The sequence below is a fragment of the Andrena cerasifolii genome, chromosome 9, assembly GCF_050908995.1.
Source record: "Andrena cerasifolii isolate SP2316 chromosome 9, iyAndCera1_principal, whole genome shotgun sequence".
Taxonomy (NCBI): Eukaryota; Metazoa; Arthropoda; class Insecta; order Hymenoptera; family Andrenidae; genus Andrena; species Andrena cerasifolii.
This window is the reverse complement of record NC_135126.1, coordinates 4,629,788-4,653,058: the sequence shown is the minus strand read 5'-3', so window position 1 is coordinate 4,653,058 and position 23,271 is coordinate 4,629,788. Positions and strand designations below refer to the sequence as shown.

The 23,271-nt window shown below is 42.2% G+C and overlaps 1 protein-coding gene across 7 annotated transcripts in view; it reads right to left on the bottom strand.

Moving 5' to 3' along the window:
• Tfap-2 (transcription factor AP-2) overlaps window positions 1–23,271 on the bottom strand; it is a 225,496-nt gene that overhangs the window by 30,552 nt on the left and 171,673 nt on the right. For 6 of the 7 annotated variants that reach the window (XM_076820675.1, XM_076820676.1, XM_076820677.1 and 3 more), the window contains 2 exons: window positions 21,698–21,904; window positions 21,260–21,311 (listed from right to left, as the gene is read on the bottom strand). In XM_076820675.1, the coding sequence (XP_076676790.1) occupies window positions 21,260–21,311; window positions 21,698–21,904 (259 nt within the window). The remainder of the gene's footprint in view (window positions 1–21,259; window positions 21,312–21,697; window positions 21,905–23,271) is intronic. The other variant, XM_076820673.1, reaches the window with a different exon arrangement.

Below are 23,271 nucleotides of genomic sequence, written 5' to 3'. Positions count from 1 at the left end.
CGCAGTCTTCGCTCTTCCCTCCTCAACTTAATATTCATTCCTCCATTCAGACATTCCAATCAATTTCCAACGAAAATTTCTTGCAACTCACTCAAATTTCTAAGCAGCTACCGACACCGCGTAAGAAGGGAATTTATAAAATCGTTTCGCTCGCACACTTTCCATCTTAGGCCCGGTGCAGACGAGTGATTTCACCGCCGCAGCAATCTGTTTTAGCGGAACATAAATTTATATGAAGCAGTTCACAAGGGACGCAAAGTTTCGCGGCCACTAAGCGGTACGTTCGCGTTCGTTTTGACGAACGCAGGCGTTGCTTCACCGCGAATGAACGCAGCGGCAAACTGCCGCAAACCGCTCGTCCGCATCGGGCCTTAAAATACCGAGGACTGAGAATTTCCGCGCAAGAAAGTGTCGCGTCGAGTTCCCAAACGATTTTCATTCTTTGCCGATGAAAACTTCATGAAACCTTAGATATATCCCGTGCATTATGCATACGGCTTCGTTTCTTTCCGCGTGCAGATCGATCGCGATTACCGCGCGCAGTCGAATATACACCGCGAAGTATAGATTTCGCTTACGCATTCGTATTCATGAAAACGCGCGACAGGGACGCGAAGGGGTGCAAGCGAGGGGAAGAGGAGGAGAGTGCAAACAAGTTGTTAAGCAGAATCAATCCGCATCGAAGTCTCGATCGGACGGGTTAGGTCAAACGGGTAATAAATTTCTGCGCGAATCAAATAGGTCGACGGTGTGTTTGTTCCCCGCTTAGAAATTGTAATCTCGTGAGCGAAACGGTGGAAAGTCATGCAAAGGTAACCCGGCTGTCGATAGCATTGATCGAACAATTTGGCGGTATCGAGAACCTTAAATCCCGCTGGGGGGCTGCCGATTTATTAGTGGTTCTTGTGACAATAAAGTCACGTGTTTCGTATACTAGGACGCTGTCGCAGAAAGAGCAAGGAGTTTTCTTTATCTGCCGTGAAAACTCAATTCCTAACGTTCGCAACATTGGGGGCCGTCCTTAAATTACGTAAGGGTAAACTTAGCGATTTCTTACGCCCTCCCTCCCCCAGTTTATACTTAATTAGTAAGGTTTTATATTCCAACCCCTACCCCGTCCTTAATTAATACTTTTTACATTCCATTTTTTCAGTAATTAAATTTCCTTTAAAGCTGTATATAATTCATTGAACTCGGCTTCGGGAAATTTAAACTAAAATTACTTTTCTGGAATAATGATAGAATTTGTATTTATTGAAAATTAGGTTAAAAATATTACGCAAGAATTAGTGTAAATATTGAAATAATTTCTTAATCAGAAAAGCTCTCGAAGAAGAAAATAATTGTAAAATGAGTTGAATATTTGTAGCTCACCGTCGTGACGCGTCAGTTGAAACGAAGTGTACCAATTGCGTAATCTAAAATCGTCAAGATATCGATGCAAGTAATAGGAAATGCTAGAAGGTGTCACTTTAGAAAAGCGAAGGAGGAATGTATAAGCTGCCTCGAGAGTTATCTCGCTTCGTTATCTTCACCTCGGTAACGGCACTGGATCGTGTATTAACTTATTTAATGGGAATAACAGATGCTTTTGCTCACGTTAACCATAGCGGCGTGGAACGTGTAATTACCCAGGTTCGTTTTAACCTTTCGCCGTGCGAATTGTGAAACCGTCTCACTCATCGATGAGCCCGCTATTGGTCAATCGATCCTGAGTTAATTACAAAGGCATGTATCCGTTAATTCAGCGAGACTGCTGCCAGCGATAAACGAGTCTCGTGACATTTTCAGCAAAAGTCTCTTGATATTATGGTAGCCGTACACATATACCTATCTCAGCCGGTGCAAGCGTCGCATTATGACGAGTGTTCTCCTGGGCTGAAGCGGTGCTACTTCAAGTCATTGTTAAATTATATCAGCGTGTGCTATCTACTGCAATTACTCAGTGTGTTAAGACTGAGTGGAGGCAAATCCAACATTCATCCTCAGGTGGTACCGTGCTTTCTGACACTTCAATGGGCAACGGTAACATTTTCTAACATTTCCACGATCAATCACTCGAGCGGTAAATTATTTCGCGCGCACAAGTACCCAATAAAGATACCGTCGAAGTCTCAAAGTGAAGACAAATCATTAAACGATACATTCTAACAGTTACACCTCGAGGTGCACCACTAACAGCCAGTCGCATCGTATAAAGTCATCCCCACATTTTCCCTGAACCTTCGTTAGAAAAAACAGAGGGTACAGCGTTCTGTCAAGAAGATATACAGCGACAAACGAAAGGCGTTGGAACCTCAAGTAGAATAAGTCGCGCATAGACGGCCAGAGAAGCGAACGAGCGTTGCTACGATATTTATCGAGCGCGATTAGAATCCAGTCTCGTAAATTCATCCGTATGAATTTCGTAGTCCGCTGGCTAATGAGATTTTCAGTCATCTTTCACCTTCGCTTTAACGGCGCCGTGTGGAAGCAGCCCGCGCGTGTTTCACGGGCAACATCCTCTCGCCACGGCATCTCGGGATTGCCGCCGTCTTGTTCCAGCGGAGATAACGTCTAGGAAGTCGCCACTAGATAATTTGTCACTGGGGAAACGTGGATATATTACCAGCAGGCCGTTGAAACAAAAGTGCCAAAGGGGGGCTTGGTCACGACTGCCTAGAACCGTGAAATCGTCGCCCTCTCGGCCAGCATGTGTATCTACGCCCACGTTAATCGCCGTGTTGCGCTGTTGCACCGCGATAATTAGACCCAGCGAATTTGTAGTAATAGCGATTTCAATTACGGCCACTGATACCGATCGCCATTATCCCTGGAAGGACTGTCGGTTTCACGACTGGCTGCACGTGTTTGCAGGCTGCTCGCAATTTGTTAGGGTTCCTTTGATTATTTGTTAGTGATTAAGTGGGAGCATTAAAGGGGGGATTTTTTTTAAATATCCACTTCAGGGATGGGTAATAAAATGGTACAAAGATTTGTGCAAATAGGGTAACGGTACCTAATATTGTCTAGCAGAAGTTAAGTCGCTGTGAAATTTTTAGTTAGGACTCGAGAAACGTGAGGCATGCAAAAATCGGGGGCTGAAAAAAGTGTGGGCCTAATATCGGCTACTCGCGAAATATTGATTAATTCCTGTATGTACTATATGAGTTTTTAAACTTTTTTGTTACATGTGTTTTTATTATTTCTTGCCATATAAATCTATAATTCTATAATAAATATAAAAATAGGTTTTTGATCAATTTTTTCTCCAAATGTGATGTAAAATTGTCGCAGGCCTATAAATTTTTACCCCGTTAAGATTCACTAAACTACTTCCCTTTCTATAATTGTTGATCACATGACGCTGCAATTACAGTATGTTTTCCTACATATGTTTAAGTACTAATTCAGTTCACTACCGATAAATTTTAGTGGTTGCTTGGGAAGATATAACGAGTGGTAATGTTTGGAACCTGGGCGGTATTAGGTAGGGGAAGGGGGGTGGGTGGGCAAGATGGGGTATCGTAAAAAAACGATAATAGAAAAATGCTAGACATTTGATGAAAGTACCAGAAGGAAGGCATTGTATTGTAACAGTTAGGTTGTTGATCGAAATGAGTGGGGGAGCACGCGTCTTTGGTGTAGAGCTGTGAAATTTTCCACGTGCTGCGTTTTATTTTGTGTACTAAAAAGACTTACAATAAATATATATTTAAAAACGGTAAGTCAATTATTTGTGTTACATTATAATCTCCATTCTATTTACTTTAATGTGCACTTTTAAAAATTGGAATATTTTTATTTTTGTTGTATAAATAATATCAGTCTCTGGAAAACGATGGTTTGAGGCAAGATGGGGTCGGTGATACGGGGAACGGATGGGGTACCCCAGTTTTAAGCAACAAAGTGGGATACAAGAAAGCGGCTCGAGAATATTGCCTTCCACAAACAACATTGGAACGTTATGTCCGAAAATTGAAGCAGGGAAACGAAGTGATCATGGGTTTATCATTAGGCCCAATTAAGAGTGCATTTTCGCAAACAGAAGAGGAAAAGCTTGTCGAATATATAAAAGATATGGTCCCACAACTCCTTCGCGAGGATAGGAAGAAAATAATTTAGAAGGAATTCATATTTGCATCAATTGTAAAAATATTTAGAGGAACTGTCTCGCCCAATTTTTGGTACCCCGACATACCCCGTGGCAGGGGCAAGATGGTTTCCCTTTACTTTTTTTTTTAAAAGCTTAATAACTTCAAATTTTTATTTAAACGTTGCTCAAACTATGTACCAAAGGTTAAAGTATTAACTTATACTTATATATTGATTCATAAAAACTTAAATGAAAGCTATAATTATCAATTTTCTTGCATGCTTGCTTAGCTACCCCATCATGCCCCCTTCCCCTTCCCCTACATCCACCCTACGTGTCTTGTTTCGCTAATCTATCGGCTCGTGTTATTGCTGCAGGTTTCTTCGTGGTAGGTAGAAATGAGAATTTTGTTTGAGTTCGGGTATTTAGGTCATTTACTTGTCACTGAATTTCTACGGTGCGTCATATCTATGGCTGAGTGTGTGTTTTTATGAATTCCTTTGACGACAGTCCCATTTCCAAAGTGGGCTGCGGTTGAAAGGGCAGGTACACGCCGCGCGAGTATCTGTCGCGATTTAAATCTTGAAATCCTGTCACGCCGCTGAAGCAACAATGAGTTTTTCACCTAATATATCATAGCGTCGAGCCGAGCGTCGATCGACGATCGTTTGTCAGAGGCATCGATCGAAACGATGCCGCAAAAGCGTGGGCAGTCAATTAAACTCTCGGGCAGCGATAAATCGACGCTGCCGTTCGAACGTTAGGCTGAATAAAACTCCTTTTTATTGACATCAATGGATCTCGAGACCGAGGCGGCCGCTTGACGGGAGCAGGCACTGGCAAAAGGTAAAACGTGGGCGAGTTTGCTTTCCACGATGGCAGAACGTTACAATGTCGGGAAAGTTGCAAACGGTGTAATATCGCCGAGTGGACGGCTTAACGATAACAAGCCAGCGTGGCTCCCAGTCACGGAAGTTCGTTGGCGGAGATTTTGTAATGTTTTCTGTTATTCAAACTATCCGCAGCAGGGAAGGAATGTCTGAGACAAGATCTTGTAATTAGGGAATTCCAGTCCGGGGTCCCGGCTGTTTTCTTGGGTTCTAAAACCCCCGGGATTCGATATATCAAGTTGTAACTTATCCCGAGAATTTCGAGAATTTTTAAAAACGTAAATTACTTTACGAACAACTGAAAAATATAAAAATGCAATCCAAAAAACAGCCGGGATCCCGGGATTGAATTCCCTACTTGTAACAGAGCATTAACCTTTGCGCTTTCTGAAACTATTTTTCTGCACTCGGAGTGTTTAAATGCAGAACATTAGTAGCTGCGGCTACTGAATTATTTATCCAGGAAGCTGTGGAATAGTTGAGCTACGAAAGGGATGAATCTGCAGTGAATGTTTTGATCGGAATAACGCTTTTGAAACTGTTACTAATTCCTACTTGCATCCGCAGAAGAAGCGTGTAATAGACAAACATTACTGTACTTAATGTGGGAATTAACGAGCGCAATCCACTATTTTCACGAGCGGCTGGTCTAGCAGCGATTAACTCATTGATTATCAGTGATCAAGCTTCCCCCATAATTTGAACAGTCCTCGACTTTAGAAGCCGATGGTTATTTGAGCGAGTGGTTGTTCTATGATATTAGCAGAATTATCCCGCATTATCATACGCTGCTTCTATCATTAACGATACTATCGGCAACGCGCGTTTCGGACTTCGCGTACGCACGTGGACCTTCACACGCGGTTGAACGCTGGAATCAATAAAGCGCGGGGCACGCGCGATCAATCATGGTTTGACTGCATGATTTATCCGCCTGACGTTTCACAAATTAGCATTTATCTTGTTAATTAGATATCAAAGCGAGGACCAATAAGATCTGAAAGGTCTCGTGGCGCGCGGTTCAGGTAAAACGATCGCAAATGAATGTCACGCAAGCTGGGAAATCGAAGTGCTCATACACCTTTGAGTCCTACAATTTGCTTCGGTGTCTAGTAACTAGTAACTCCGTTACACGCGCCGAGTGATACAGCAGCAAAGAAGAACTTGATCGCGTTTTTCATACGATGCTTTCTCCAGAAATGGAATATCTAATTACACACTGTGTACGAGGGAGAATAAGCTTGGTGGAGATTAAATACAGAGTAGATTAATGCTAGTTTTCCAGCGCTGTTTGGCGCTGGACTTACTCTCTTTCATCACTGAATCAATTATCGCAGAATTACTACTTCGTTTATCTTTAAGAAAAAGTGGCATGGGAGGGGAAACGACTCGATAACGTGAATCATTTCGGAGCTTTCACTTCGTCCATTGAAAATAAGATACCTAATACATTCTACAAACGGGGCCAGTAGATACAGAGCAAGAAGTGCTCCTAAACTTTACATCTGAAAGTAGCCATCGGCTTAAGCTTTTCATAATCGACGATTCAAGGTAACTTTAAGATTTATTAGATTGGCAAGGATGAAATTTGTAGATAAGAATATTGCCAAATTTAACAGCTTATTACTTGACATTGGCTTAATATTTCACCGTTCTGTTTTTTTTGTTAGAAAGTTACATATCTCGCCTGTTTAAAGAAATCATTGTAAGCACTACAAAATATTAGAAACTTTTTTTAAAAATTAATTTTGTTGAAAATGGACCGGTCGGAAATTCGCACTGTTATGAAGTGTGAGTTCTTACGTGGAACTAAGGCATCGCAGACTATTTGGCTCTAGTGTTACTACAGAGCAGACTATCAAATTGGTTCGCCAAATTTCGTACAGGTAACTTTGACCTCACAAATGAGCCACGCGGTCGCCCAGAATCAAAGGTCAATAATGACGAACTAAAGCTCACCGTTAAGTCTGACCCATCTCAGATTGCCTATGAATTGTCGTTGAAGTTTAGTGTTAGCAAACAAACGATATTAACGTATTTAGCTCAAATCGGTAAAGCGAAAAAGTTGAATAAGTGGGTTCCACATGAACTGAGTGAAAAGCAGAAACAAAAGCGTTTGGAAGCTTGCTTGATGTTGCTTTCTCGTCACAAATCTGATCCATTCTTTAATCGAATTGTCACTTGTGATGAGAAATGGATCCAATATGACAATCGCAAACGTTCAGCACAGTGGTTGGACAAGGATGAATTACCAAAACACACTCCGAAGCGAAATATTCATCAAAAGAAGCTGATGGTGACTGTTTGGTGGTCTAGCGCAGAATCCATTATGATTTCATGAAACCCGGCTCAACGATCATAGCAGAAACATACTGCAACCAACTGGACGAAATAATGCAAAAACTGAAAGAAAAACAGCCTGGATTGGTCAACAGATCGACTCCTATCTTATTGCACGATAACGCTAGACCACACACTGCAAAAATGACTGTGGCAAAACTACAGGGATTGGAGTTGGAACTTCTTCATCATCCTCCATACTCACCAGACCTAGCCCCCACTGACTACCACTTCTTCGGCAATTTAGACAACTTTTTAATAGGAAAACAATTTAATTCCGACAATGCTGTAAAACTGGCCTTCCAGGAATTCATTGACTTTCGTCCGCCAGGGTTTTATACCACCGACCTGAACACCCTGCCGCTTAAATGGCAAAAGGGTATAGACAATATGGGTGCATACTTTGATGAATAAAATAATTCCTTACATTTGTAAGTTATCGACCAACTTTGCCTGTTTTTCTACAAATTTCATCCTTGACGACCTGATAACTTTACTTTACTCAGCCTAAATTCTCCCCTAGCAAATGTACAAAAATATTACCCCCTAGATCTTCCAATACCAAATCTACCGAACATTTAAACTCAGGTGCCTGACAAAGCCGAATTTCCCTCGTGTGCTACTGTACAGAACCACTGCCAAGGCGTTCACAAAAGAGGCAGAATGCAAAATCAATAGAGAAAGGAAGGGATCGGCATCGAGCACGTACGATACAACTGATTGCCAGCTCGGTAGCAGCTTTGCACGCGTATTCGCGGTGGCTAATAACGCTCGTGGCTGGAGCAAGGGGTGCAATTTTCATTCCAACGGAAACGGTGGCGCAGCCGACGGGAGCAGGACGACTGGAACACGTTGGCCGTCAATGAAGCGACTTTACCAGTCAGACGGCATACAGAAGTCTGCTAACACCGCAGGTATACAGGTACGCGTATCCCATCAACGGGGGACAGAAGGCGAATCCTCGGTAATTTACCGGGAATGCACGTACACATCTCCGAGCCCGTTTCGCAGAACTTATTAGCAGGAAGTTCGCGATAATGGGACTTAATTTGAATGTCGCGCTGGGACGAAGAAGCACGGCCGTGTTCAGCTCTGGCTGGTGACTGCAACATAAGACCATCGCGGAATAGCCTCTGTAATTCCCAGATTCCTTCTGCTCGAGTGCTAGCAGACGTGAACGACAGATTCCACTTTCGCAGTGCGAGGAATCTTTTATAATAATTTCTGGCTATAATGGAAGTACAATAAGAATTTTACTCGTGACATTAGGGGTAATGCTTTGAGGTGACGATGCTTTCGCAGGCTTTATGTATTAAGGGGTCATGCTCAGTCAGGAGGCCGAAAAAAGGGTGGTCTTTGGAAATTTTTTACTCAAAAGCTATAACACATTTCTCAAAAAATCTTTTTTCCTTTTAAGGATTGCAATCTAGTACTGTGCATTGTAATTTTTTTATTTAAAAATATTTATCAATGACTAAGTTATTGTCTATCACTCGAAGGCTCTCTAAATAAAAAGGCTTCTGGGGCGACCACTGCTGCTCGAAAGTCGATCGTCTAAAATAAAAAATTCAAAAGAATTTACTTATTATATTATATTATCTAGTATTTGAACGAAGGATTTGTCGAAATTTTGATTTGGGACAAAATGGCTGATGTTTAAAGTAAAAGTTTCAATTTTTATCATAAATCGTGCCTGATTTTCGTCAATTAAAAGAAAATTAAGCATCGGATGAAAAAATCCTTCGTTCGAATACTGGATAATATAATATAATAAGTAAATTCTTTTAAATTTTTTATTTCAGATGGTCGACTTTCAAGCAGCAGTGGTCACCGCAGAAGCCTTTTTTTAGAGAACCTTCGAGTGATGGATAATAACTTAGTTATTGATAAATATTTTTAACTAAAAAAATTACGATGCACGGTACTAGATGCAATCCTTAAACGGAAAAAAGATTTTTCGAGAAATGTGTTATAGCTTTTGAGTAAAAAATTTCCAAAGACGACCCTTTCTTTCGGCCTCCCGACTGAGCATGACCCCTTAAAGTGTTTAGTGAGGAGAGTAATTATTGGCGGGAAGACTTGTCGAGCTTGCACGAATTTAGACTGCGAAATGGAAAGCAAACACAGGCGCGTAAAATAGCCACGTTGTTCTAATGACCGAACGGAGCTGTTGAGGATCAGATAATCTTCGTGAGCAGTGCTCGTAATGGGCGAGGTTTCAAAATCGCTCAGGAGCCGAGAAAAAGCGGTGAAACGAAACCTTTCGTAGACGTCTGTAATTATCATTTTAACGGCTAATGACCGGAAGCGGCAGGCATACTGTGGCCGATTACAAAATCACGTTAGAGAAAAAGAGAGTACATCTGTGAATCCGGTTACTTTCACGTCTAGGCTGTTCCCAATTACACCTTTCTTATCTCAGCAGCATCTAGCTCGCCCCGAATGAAACGCTACTCTGATTTGTGTCACGCTGGTACGTACACGTCTTCCGAGACAATATCGCCGTGTAAGATAGCAGGGGAAGGGGCGCCGGCTGTACTTAAGGGCAGGCAGGGAATTCTCGTGCCGCCAAGGTGACCAAGGTGTCTTTTAGTCTGACACCATCTCGACGCAAAACTACAAACCCTTCTCGAAGTACCTTCCATTCAAACTAATACTTTCGCGCTACACTTAGGGCACGTTTATGTTGGAGCTGCGATTATTATTATTATTATTATTAACGGGTATAACCCTTTAAATACAATTATTACAAACCTAAGAAGAAATAAGAAAAACTTACTACTAGATTACAAGTCGTTGCAATTAACGTTGATTACGATTACAAATATATACATATATACAAAGTGTACAAAGTAGTGTCACCCCCGACCGCCTTCAAGATACCTAAACACTGATGTTCCGAAGGATGCCAGGGATCCAGAGAAAAGGTCAAGAGAGTGAGAGTCGCTATTAAGATTGTCGAAGCAATTACAACTCCGAGTAACTGGATCCAGATGACTAATATTGGTCCTGTACCGTCTTCCATAGAATAGAGGGCTCTGACGAAGAGCCCTCCCTGCGATATAAAAATTCGCGCTTCCTAGCAGGCTCGGACACTTTATGCGGCCATTAATTAAATCGTACGGGAATACAAGATCGCTGGTTGTCCTGCGAACTTCCAGTGTCGTCATGTGCAACTGAGTTGCTATATCGATTATAGTCGTGAGACAAAGAATTCAGAGGCTTCCCTAACTGGTAAGATAATAGCGAGGAAAGAGAAATATTTCTTTCTCGACGGTTTTATCGTTGCTCATCTATATAGTCATCTCGCTCTTATCGTCGCTCTGATCGTTTATCGCGACTCCAGTATAATCGTACCCTTAGACGAGCCGGGAACTTTGTACATAGGTGCACACGTGCATGCATCACTGTTGCCATCCGATTAAATTATATTGCGTATTTCAATGATCCCGGCGAGTTACTAAATAACAAGTTACAAGCGAGCCTGTTATCGACAGAACGCCCGCCGAGATTAATGAGGGGCAAAGCTGTTAAGGGGAAAAATCTGGTAAAAACTCGCGGGAAAGAATGACGAAGGTAATCTCTCTATAAGATGTATACAGCAGTGTCAGTGAAAAGTCAGTTAAGACAAGACGATCACTCCGCAGTGATCCTCGATTTATCAATCGCCGGCCCACGGGAAGAAACTCGCGCTCCGCGATCGCGGGCCCAGCGACGATTCACTATTATCTATAGCCCGGGGCTGTTTAGAGAAATCATTTCGAGGGCCGATGCAACACCGTGTCCATGATTTTAATGAGTCGGCCGGCCGCGGTTGCGAGCGTGTACTTATGATTTATGGCGCGGTTGCGTAACGCGATTATTACACAGGTGTATTGATAAATTAATACATCGGCGGTGGAGCGCGGCGATACCGAGCGGCCGGCGTGAATCGCAAATTAATCGAGCCGCGGTTTCGTTACTTTGTAATTAAGACACTGCCGTGAGCTGTTAATACGAATCCCGTAGATCCGAATTACGATAACAGGTGCAATCCTGCTTTCTGAATATGCCCAGCCACCCCGGATCACCTGTTCGGTGAAATTTTACCGTCCCATGAAACCAGTTTGGCGGTGCCCCGATGAAAGTAGCCGGGAATGATAAAAGGAAATGTTCTGTTAAGAAGAAATATTGATACCGCCGTGTAAAGCGTAAGGTATCGATACTCGGCTGGTGCGTACCAGTGCGAGACGAACTTGTGCGAATATGGATTCGTGAAGGGAAACGAGTAGCTTTTCAAAGGAGCACATTTTCACATGGAACATATTTTTAATAACCGAAAGAATCTGTGGTAGGGTAGATGCACTGTTTGTGGCGGCCACTTTAAGGTATCGTACCAGTTTTGGCCACTTCTTAAAAAATATAATATTTTTCTTAATAAATATATTTTTCTTAAAAAATATAATATTATTCTTAAAAAATATAATATTATTCTTAAAAAATATAATATTTTTCTTAAAAAATATAATATTTTTCTGTGTAAGCAATAAATGTAACCTTATATTTCTGGCGGTATACTAAAGAAAATATTTATCATGTGAAATTCTCCGCATAATAATGATCTGCAAGCAGTTTAAAAATAAGATAATTATGCACATGACCAAAAACAGTGCAATGGCCACAAACGGTACACCTACCCTACCTACGAATATTAAAAAATTCTCTTCTTTTTATTAGTACACGTGCATTTTATTCTTCCATCTGATAGCGGAAATGTTTTAAATTTAGCGACATTATTTTAATAGTTACTTAAAAAAAGAAAGTTTCAAAATAAGCCATTTAGTACGAAACCACTTGAAAATAAGCCTTATAAAATAAGCCACTATTAAGAACTTGCACAATCTTCTCAGCCATTTTCAAAATATAATATAATGTTTATGGTTACTTTGTTTTGCCACGTATAATTGTAAAGATTTTAATTTAGTACATGTTCGGGTAATTCTACGGAATTAAGTTTCTTTTATTCCGAATTCATAACAATTTCATAGATGAGTATAGAAAATATGTCCATTCGGTTTCAGACTGAAAAATTGATTTCGCTATGTCATCAGACAAACTTGGAAATAAGACGTATTAAATAAGATGTATTTTCACTTCAATTTTTCAAAAAGGAATTAAACCTATTCTGTAGTGTTTCGTTCCACAGGGAGGGGCGGGTGTAACTTAACATTATTAAAAATGGACATATGCCCTTTTGAAAAATCACTGCTCAAATGATGCCTACGTGAAATGCAGTGAGGGCAATAGCAACGGCATAAACAGAATTGAAATTCTTGTCCGAAGAACGAGTAAAACAGGATTGCCAACGCATTGTAGCCAATCAAATGTAAACGTGTTAACATTTTACTGTGTCAAATTGCAAGGCATATTTGTACACGGCGAACTTTTTGAGCCAATACATCAATTGATTCTCGCGTGTCGGAGATCGCTCACTCCTCAAGGCTGAATCTTGGCGTTATGTAAATAGACGTCAAACTTTCATTGCACTCCATCGACAGATATGTACTTCGCGATTCTTCAATTCGCTCCTGCAGGCTCGATTTTAGATAATCCTTCATGAGTCACGTATATACTCGCGGGCTCCTCAGCGGGGTGATATGATGTTTTAATTGCTTTCGCAAGGCAGTCATTTATTTTACCGTGTTTTTATCGCACGCCGTTACGGGGTCGATTATTAATCAAAATCTGAGGGAACGAATGTTTGAATGAGTATTGCAATGCCAGTTTTTATCGCGGACGTTAGTTTTATCTTTATTGTTTTATCGTAGCAGTTACCCGCGGCTTGTTTGCTAGCTATCCTTGTGCCTGTATCGTGTGAGAAAGCAGAATAATGTTGTTGTTACGTTCTCTTACTTTTATCTAAAATGAAGTGATAATCGTAAGAATGTCTCTATAAGTACGTTTCTGTTTCTCAATAGTCGTTTCCACACGAAACACGTGTTGAAACGTTTAACGACATTCAGTCGAGATTAATCATTTTCAAATTACCTCAAATGACTCGCTAGTCAAATATCTCAGTTAAGAAGCAGACAAATCTGATTACCAATGTTCCTCGATTCTAAAATAGCCCACAGAAATAGTGAAAAGGTGATTTCAAACTTCGAGTGTCGTTATTTTCTAAGATATGTCATTTTTGTAATTTTTTCTGGTTTCCCCCCTAGCCAGAAGTATATCCTTCAAAATAAAAAAGGTTTCAGTCGAATCGGATAATAACTTTTGAAGATACAGGTCCCACTGATTTGGATTAATTTTTTGACGCCTTGTCTTTAACGCCTTGTCTTTAACGACTCCCCAGTGCCGTCTGCAATGATTAATTATAAAACAAAAAATATATTTCTATAACTTAAAACATCCTTAATACAATGCAAAACGTCCCATTAAATTATATATAGTAGTTTTCCTTTAATTAATTCCTAAAGATCACCTATTTTGATGGGCTCTAGACCGGAACCTCCCCTTAAAGTTCACGAAAAAGCCCCCAAATGGCGCGCATGATCTTTTCAATTCGCGTAACGCGGGTGTTACACCGTGATACTAATTGTTAACGCGTTTTGTACGTATACAACCTGAAACATCCAACCAACTCATCTGCCCGATCCACAAACGACTCCTACATCGATTTCAACAAACCCCTAATTCTATAAACCCTCCTCTCACAAAACCACCACCCATGTCCCCCAAGGTGCGTTCATTTCGTAACGCGCAAATCTACGTTCTCGCTTAACTGTATATCGAAAGACCATCTTAAATGAATTTCTTTCTCTCTGTCTATCATTAAAAAAAAAAAAAGAAGCACGGTGTCCGTACAGAAAAAGGAATACAGAGTCTTCTACTTTTTTGCAGAGTCACACTCGAAGCCAGCCGACACGAAGAAAGAGAACGCCATGGCCAGCCAGTGTTTAGTGTCCCGTGTGAAACGCGCGTGTAGCACACGCGTAAAGGCATTCAATTTGCAGAAGCGAATAGCCTTGAGGTGGCTTTGCTGAAGTTCGCGCGTGCAGAGAGGCCCCGGCGCACGCACAATTTCCTGGGCAATCAACCTCCCGGAAACTTAACCAATCGCCGAGCAGCGACGAATTCACTTATTTCTCGACCTTGATTGGTTACCACCGGTGACTGGGGTGTGACTTTTCGACCCTGCGACCGAGGGGGGGCGCTCACCAGGGGCTTCCACGAGGCAGGGATCCACCTGGCCCGAGGGCAACGTAGCAGTGGTCCTCGTTAATTTCATTAGGGCTTGATTCCGGGAGGTTAGCTGCCCCTTGCACAAAGATGGTGGCCCACCCTACAGCCGTCCGTCCTGCGCCAACAATTCCACTCCATTCGAACGGAACAATGTAAAAAGGCACTTACTACTTCGCCGTTTCATTCGATTGGAATCGATTTGCCGGGCGGCGGAGCGAGCCAGAAGGATGCCCTCGATCGTTCCGAGGCTGCCAGGCCCGCTCGAGTTTGTCTTCGAGCCTCCCTTAACGTTAGAACGATCTCAGTTGACATTTCGAGCGGCGACTGGGTGAAATATTGATTGCGTGAGTTGCGGAGCTAATCGAGGGGTTCGATCGACTTCTCCTGTATTTATGATTGACATTCCGACCGGAATTAGCGAAGTAACAGGCTTCTAAAGGGGTGAGGATGTTACTTTGCTTCGTCAGCATTTTGCTGCATATAGATTTGCTATTCGCCGCGTTTGCAATAATTCAGCGAAGCTTCAGGAACACGCCGATGCCTGAGGACCAGAGTCGCCGAAAAAGGAAAGAGGTGCCAACGTTAATTTCGCCTGCAGAGCTGGCAACACCCAGCGGCAAGCTCCTCTGCTAATTTAGGGGCACAATGCGTAATATGCCCGACAGGGCTCCCTAACGAACGAAAGTTAATCGACCAGCCATTGACCCGGTAAAGTAGAAAAATCATTAACGAAGCAAAAGCGTGTCCATTGGCCTCATTTGAATGATTAATTGTTTCTAATACATGCCAGGTCCCGATAATCGGCCGCGAGGGCTCCCGTTGCCCGAGGAGGACTGATTTAACCGCAAAAACTCGTTTGCTTTGCTTACGTGTAGCCGGGGCCCGTTCTCTCTTTCTCTTTACACGTGTCCGCTAAATAAGAAATTACCCGCTCCTTAAATTCACGGGCCATTTTCGCGTTTAGGCGTGTCGCAAGTGCATCGTAACATGTATCGCCGTTGATTAATACTTCGGGGGTTAAGACAGTGAAACCTCGATATTGTTAATTGGCATAATTAAATGCTATCGCAACTGTATTCTTAAACGATGATCTCTTTGACACCTAAAGTGATGGCAGAGTGAATTTTTTCCTGGTGTAAGGTAATTAGAGGGAAGATGCCAAGATACTATAACTCAGAGTTTATCCAGTATTTATTAGCAAAATCGTATCTACGAGTCCTTTTGTTGTGTTCCTGTGTTTTGATACGTATTACATTTTTTATAAATTTAATAAGAAACCTTAGGCATCTTTCCCCCAATTACCTTCTCGGTACACTTTTCATTTACAATGTTTATGGAATATGATAGATCATTATTGTTTCTCCGTCGTGGAAAATGCAGCGGGGATGTTGTAATAATTAATGGAAGTATGCTTGGGTAAGGTTCTCCGCATGGGTTTTTAAAAGCTTTCATTTGTAGTTACTATTTGTATTTTTCGCTATTCTTTCTTCTTGGATCTGTGGTTCTAATCAATTTATTTCTGCTGTTATTACTCGCGTCTATTTTATTTGTTACCTGATGGTGTTTAATAGACATGTAGGAATAAGTATGAAGATGCCTACACGAGTTCTGCGTGCCTGAATACTGAGTAGATGTGAACAGATGTTGAATTATACGTTGTAATGCGAACTAATATTCCCAATGATTTTCAGGTAAGTTATTTGGAACCTGCAGTTACCTAACGAATGTTAGTGTACTAGAAATTGAACACTGCATTTACTAATTCCGACAGAACTATGCGTATTTTATAAAAATCACACTTTCACTCGAATGTCTGTGCGTATGACGTCGCGCTGTATCAATGTCAAACCTGAATTCATTAAAATTAAATTGATTTCCCAGAAAGATCCTGCTCCAAAGTCAGAAATGGGGGATATTTGATTGATACGAAGGATTGATAATGAATCGATATTAACGTAACTCTGACGATCGAATGATAGCTTTTGAAAATTGTTAATTTTTCGAGCTTCAAGTCTGAGGAAAAATCGGACCGTTCCTATACCTTTGAGCAGCGTTAAACTGCTAAACTGGAGCACGCCGAGGATTGACGAAGGAGCCAAGGTAAGCTGCAAGTAATTGTATAACCGGCTTCCGAGAAGCGGAACGCGTATGTTGTGTCGACGGTGTATGGTATTTGTCGTTGCTGTTGCCAATCGACTGAATATTCCAAGAGTGACGAGGTGATTTTAGTGGAAAGTGGGTGGCGAACCCAGATTTTCGAATCGTACGTCAGAACCCTAAGTATCGAGGCGTTATGGCAAATATGGAAATACACTTTTAGGAAATTAAATTTCATATGAAATTAAGGAGGAGGTGAAATACTGTAAATAGTATCGCATAAAATGCAAGGCATCCCTTTCTGATATTCTATTTTCATTTTTCGCAATCATCCAGTGGTAGAGTTCATCAATTGCTCTGAATATCTTCAAAGCTTCTATTAAAATCAATGCAATCGCAGAAATGCTATAAAAAGAACGATACTTCGCAACACTACCCTTGACTGCGATAGCCCCCGCTTTCATGACAAATGTTTCGCTAGTCTTTTTCCCACCAAAGTACCTCCAGCTTCTTTTCGTTCGTTTATCACTGGAGTTCGACCAGTGGAATGTTGACGCAAGGAGAAAGACACATCAGAAGCTGAACGTCATTAGACAGGCAGGGCGCGTTAAAGTGAACACGGATCGGACACAGCCATTCTGAATTCGACGGCGCAATGTCGCGTACGCTCGCGGAAACAAAGGGACAAAGGGAGGAACCGTAGAAACGTATAGAATGGAAAGGAAAAACTGGCCAAATAAGCCGTCAGAGGGCAAGTAACGAGGCATATAATAACCCACAGTGACATTCGAACAAACAGCCATCTGTAGGTAATACCCCTGTGGTGTGTAACGCCCCGAAAACTGCGCCCCGCCAAGAAATTACAATGACAATGCGCGAAATCCGATCCGCCGGAGGGCATCCACTCTAGCTTTATTTCTCCTTCGCACCTCGAGCACTCGCCGAACGTATTTAGCCGCGTATCGCGACCGGTACCTTTTCTGCCATTGTGTCGCCTATTCAGGGAAGCCAGGAATTACAGCGAGCGTCGAGGGTTGGTCCGTTACTATAATTGAAAAACTTGATAAACACGACTGACAAAACTCTCGGCAACGTCCCCACTCCCTCGTGCTCCTTTAAAAAAAGAAAACAGCATCTAGTGACATCTAGCATCCTCAGGTACGCAACCAACCCTCTACTTTGCGCTGGCAAAAATTGCACGCGAGACGTTGCCACCTAACGAAGTATCTACCCCCATCACGAGCCTCTAAACGAAAGCCTCGGTTCAGCTCCTCAGGGATTAGTGGCGTTGCACCTTGTAGCAGAGCCTAATGTAATCCTCGTCGCCAACAATTCGCGAGATTCGTCCTGGAAAGAGTCACGATCGAGATTCCTTCGTTTCTTTGTGCCCGCGTTTACGAGTGTAGATGGAAACCACCTGGGGGTAGAATCCGTCTGTCGGGGCTCTTGTCGGGCCAACTAAGCGCGCGTGTGACACTTTCGCAACGCGTCCAGTTGGCCGCGATACCTTGTCGCGCATTGACGGGCCACCATCCCATATGTACAGCCGCGAGAGAGGATCGAGCGAAGCCCAAGTTTCCTTATAACCGACCATCGCCGCGATCCACGACACATCCTCCTACCAGAACCATTGGACACAACTGGTTCAACGTTACGCAACCGCACGCATTGGGCAGTGGCTACCACCTGTGCGTCTCTATTCCCTCTATTCACTGCTCGCCGACCATTTCCACGCGCACCTACACGATCACACAGGCTTGCTAAATGAACGCCGCCACTCCACAATTATAGCCGACCCTGTCTGTGTACACCGTGGCTAGTCTATATGCTTATGGTTCCGACTTCCGAGAATCTGGAGCGAGATTGGCGTGAAAGTGCGACCCACTATCCGTTGTGATTTTCAATCGGTCCGGGAGATAAAGCTTTAATTAGACGGACGTCGTATCGGCTTTTAATCGTGCCCCACGGTGCCTGGTTTCTTTGCCGATTGCCAGGGAATGGGAAATCTATTTTCTGTCGCGGTGGATGGTAGTGCTTCCAGATTGACGGGTTTCAAATATTACGGGGTACTGAATAGGGTAGCACGGGTCGCGAGGTGGTGATTTATTGCGAAAAGCAAGTGGGAGGTAGGGTAGAGCTTAAAAGCTAAGGATACTTTGTTTTCATAAGTCTTATCATCCTGATTTGTCTCTTTAGATATACAAACATTATAGAAAAACTTTGGATAATATGTTCTTATGTTTAGGTCGTTTAGGGGTAGCTCTAGTCAGTCAAAGATTATAGGAATTATAAAAATTCATCTATTCAATCATATTTTAATTTATGTATTTTCATTTATATTTGAGGATTTGTTAAATTTATTGTTAACAGAGGCAGGCAGTGTTTGTTTCCTGCTGTCAGGGCACAATCTACTAATTGTTTTACTTAATTATACGTCAGATGGGGCACAATGATATCTTTTCTCAGTTTCTATTTTTCTTAACCCTTAGTATCATGATTTTTTTACCACTCAGAAAAATTCTTATCGGTCCATTTTTGTCCATACTTCATCGTGAAAATAAGTAAAAAAATTCTAGTGTAACAATTTTTTATATAAATGAAAAAATATGGATATAACACCCATGTTAAACCATGCATAAAGGTGCCTATGCATTATAATGTGAAGCCAATGCTCGGTTTTTCTGAATATTGCACTAGTGTTGCATACATTATTATGTTCGACATCAAATTTATTCACAAGGGAAATCCGAAATAATTGAGAGAAAAATTAGCATTTACCTGGTGTTTTCAGTGGTCCTGGCTAGGGATTGCAAACCGGTAAATCGGTAAATCGGTTTGAAGTTTTTTTGCACTGATAACGTAGTAGATGTCGACGGAATTATGCGCTGTATATACGCGCTACATTGCTATACATCCAATTTTTACCGGTGAATCGCCAAATTTTTACCGGTAATTTGATAAATTACGTATTTCTCGATATTTACCGGTAAATTACGTGTTTCTCAATATTTGCCGGTAGATCGCGAGAAATACGTATTTCTTGATATTTGCATAATTCCGTCGATATCTACTACGTTATCAGTGAAAAAAAGCTTCAAACCGATTTACCGATTTACCGGTTTGCAATCCCTAGTCCTGGCGAAATTAAGAGTTGTAATCAACAATACGAGACAGTGTATCACAGTAGAATTTCTACGGATGTACTTCTGCCCTAAGGACACTTGTTACACACGGTAATAGTAAAGTAACCCTTTAAAGTTCATGAAAAAGCCTCCACACAGCGCGTATGATTTTTTCAATTAGTGTAACACGGGTGTTACACTATGATACTAAGGGTTAATGAACGAATGAATGCATCTGAAAAAATTTCTAGTGTTCCATGCCCTTTCTATACTTATTACGTACATTGGAAATTCCATCATCATTGAGCTACCCCTAAATATAGATGAATTGCGCTAATATTCTGCTGGATTTTATTTCTTATAAAAAGGAACAAATTGCGATGGTAAGATAATATTTTCATGGTTGAAAATTAAGCTCCACCCTAGTGGGAAGTGTAAACAAATGTTTCCTCTCGGATATAAAATCTGTTCTGTCACAAAAAAGACATCCTCCTCGACTAGAGAACTAACAGAACCGAACTTCCGTCGCGCCGATTCGCATAATATCTGTGTTTGATTGATACAAACATTTCAGCGATCCCCATCTTTGATTCGCCTTTTCCACGACGGCAATTACGGCCGTTAAACTGGCGTTAAAAGCGCACGAAGGCCACGCGCCTTTTTACCATTCCACCGCGGTTAAAATTCAAGCCCCGTCCACGGAGGAGTAGCCGATACGACACAGAGGCAGATAAATTCTAATTAAGAGCGACAAGTTGCCCGGCTGGCTACTTTATATTTCCGGTTGCGCGGCGGGCATTTTATAACAGCCGGATTATAGTCGCCACTTCGCGCGTGTTTATCCCTCGAGAGTTTCGCAGCTCCGCGCTCTCGGGCGGCGTAAATCCGCCCCGACGGGATAAATTTCGATTCGAGGGGATCCCGACGGCCGGCCGGTAACTCGGAGTTACGAATCGGGGAAAGTCGAGTCGAATTGAGACGCGATGGCGCGGGAGCCTCGGTAACGCTGTCCCCTGGCAAGACGAAGCGCTGATAAAGTGTCGAGTTTAAGTGGCGTTTCCGATAATGACCGCTGGATTGCGGTAAACAGGTGGGCTATGAGTGAAACCGTGATCGGGATGCTTGGGAATATGTTTCGTCTTCTGACGGGGCGCGGTGCCAGATGATAAATAGTACATTGCGTGACAAGGGAGAGAAGAAAGCGATTTCGACGAGCGTGAAATTTGCGAAGCAAAATCGCGTCTCTCCCTTGTCACGCACAATAATTTTTTCCAACATCTGTACGAAAGGTGTGTTCTCTATAGCCTGCTGAGCGATTGGCAAAAAAATTACCACGGGGTAACGCCAAACTCCAGTTTCCTTGGGAGCAAAGTAAAGAATTGTGTGTGCTTTTCCCTTGGAAAAAAGTAAAGTAGAAAACGCGAATACGCCTGAAGTTGGTGACTTTGCTCCCGCTCAGCAGGCGTAAAGAAACACCTATTTTCATGCATGCGTCGAAGAAAGTCACTTACTTTTCAGGAGAGGCAGATCGTTCATGAACCCTCCATCGTCCACGTTCGTGTTCTGTAAGGGAGAACAGAGATAAGGGGTGTTAATAACAAGCATCCAGGCTAAATTGTGATACAGTTTGCGTTAGAAAGAGAAGCTCGCAGAAATATCTTCTGTTATCATCTTGAGCTAATATACAATACTAGCTCCTCGAGATTAAAACATCCCTCTAGTTATCTTTCAGACAGGAATCTCTTACCCAACCTCCAAGATTTAGCGATTTCACAGAAAGTGGGTTACAAGCTATTTGAGAAGCTGATCGTTTACGGAGAGGAATGACTTCTTTCCAGCCGAAAAATCTGTTTGGTTCGTCGGGATAGAATTCTCCTTCGCGACTGGATTCGAATAGCGAAACGACGACGGTAGAATGATAATAGAGAAAATGCTTTGCGATTACGTACATCGTCGCTCACCTGGGGGTCGTCCACGAGGCTGCTGTGGAGAACGAGGTCGGTTTGGTCGAGGCCCGGGGGTGGCAGGAGGGCGTCGGGACGACGAACGGCGCCGTACTCGACGCCCCTTCCGCCGCTGCCTCCACCGCCTCCACCGCCGCCGCCTCCGCCACTACTGCGTCCACCGTCGTATGGAAACGACGCGTGCATATTCGTCTGAAAGTCATAGAAAAGAAATGGTTAGTCGTCGTGTCTACCCTATTTTCGTTAAGAAGATACGGAACACCCTTCGAATTCATTTTTTGAACATTCAGCTACTTCTATTCAAAGTACACAGCATTTCTGAACAGTTTCACACAAGATGTGTTTAAGAATTCGAAAATATATGATACTATATATTTTTATCAATGATTTAAATCTAAAATAATTATTATATAGTTAGATATACTAAAATATTTTCTGACTTCATTCTTATGAAATTCTACATTGATTTTTGAGCTTGTCTCGATAAAATTCTGCAATGATTGATTTTCTATTAATTCTTCCCCTATTTAAAACTGCGCGGCACGTCAGCAATTTGATGAATATTATTTATACAGTTTTTACACGCGCAGATAAAAACGTTCGCCACCGCTGCCCCAGGTGACAGTAATGGAGATAGATGTTAGGCATTCCTTGATTCGGTTTGGTTGTGGTTACGAAATCTCTGTATCATTCACTGAATTCTCACTAAAGCATCGCTCAATGAGCGCATTTACGCATCTGAAATAACCGCGGTAAAATCACTTTCCCGGTAAATCCGAGCACGTTGCTGCCACCGTGCTGGACCTTTTATGGTCACGCGAAGACCACGTTGCTCTTCGCGTAAGTAGTTAGCATGACGGTGATCGAGGCCTTAGTGCATCAAGAACCTAGTTCCATCATTTTATCCGGCATCTAATCCAATGTGAATAAGAAGCACGCATTAGTTTAACGTCAGCGGGAGTTTGCGATCTGCGATGGATGGTAAGCAGGTAAAGGTCGCGGGTCAGAGTAGTGGTCGAAGGCTGCCGTCGAATAAAACAGAAATATCTTCTCGATTATAAGTTTAACGGAGGCCTGACGTAGATTATAATTAATATCTACCGCGAGAAATCCTCCACGATGTTTGTGTCAGCTTAGCAACTCTTTTCAAAGTAATCTTCGTATCGACGGCTTAGCGCACAAACATCGCGCGTCCACCTTCTGTGCAAATTCAGTTTTTATATGGAACAAACAGTTGTTGACTGTATCTTTATGATTCACAATAATCAGATTCATATCTATTTCATAAATTTGTAAAAAATAATATTTTTACATCTTGCATTTGACTCTTGAACCTGCCATTTTGCATACTTTCGTATTCCAAATAATCTACGAAGCTTCCGACCTTTTCATACGCCCGGCAGGAAGATAAACATCGTTAGAAAAGGAAAGAAATTCGCGAATCGTAAGAGCTCGGAAGGAGACCCAGTTCTCACGTGGACTACGATGACTCGATGACTCGACGATAGCTCGAATCGTTGATACAATCGCACGGGAGGCACGTAATGCAATAATACCGT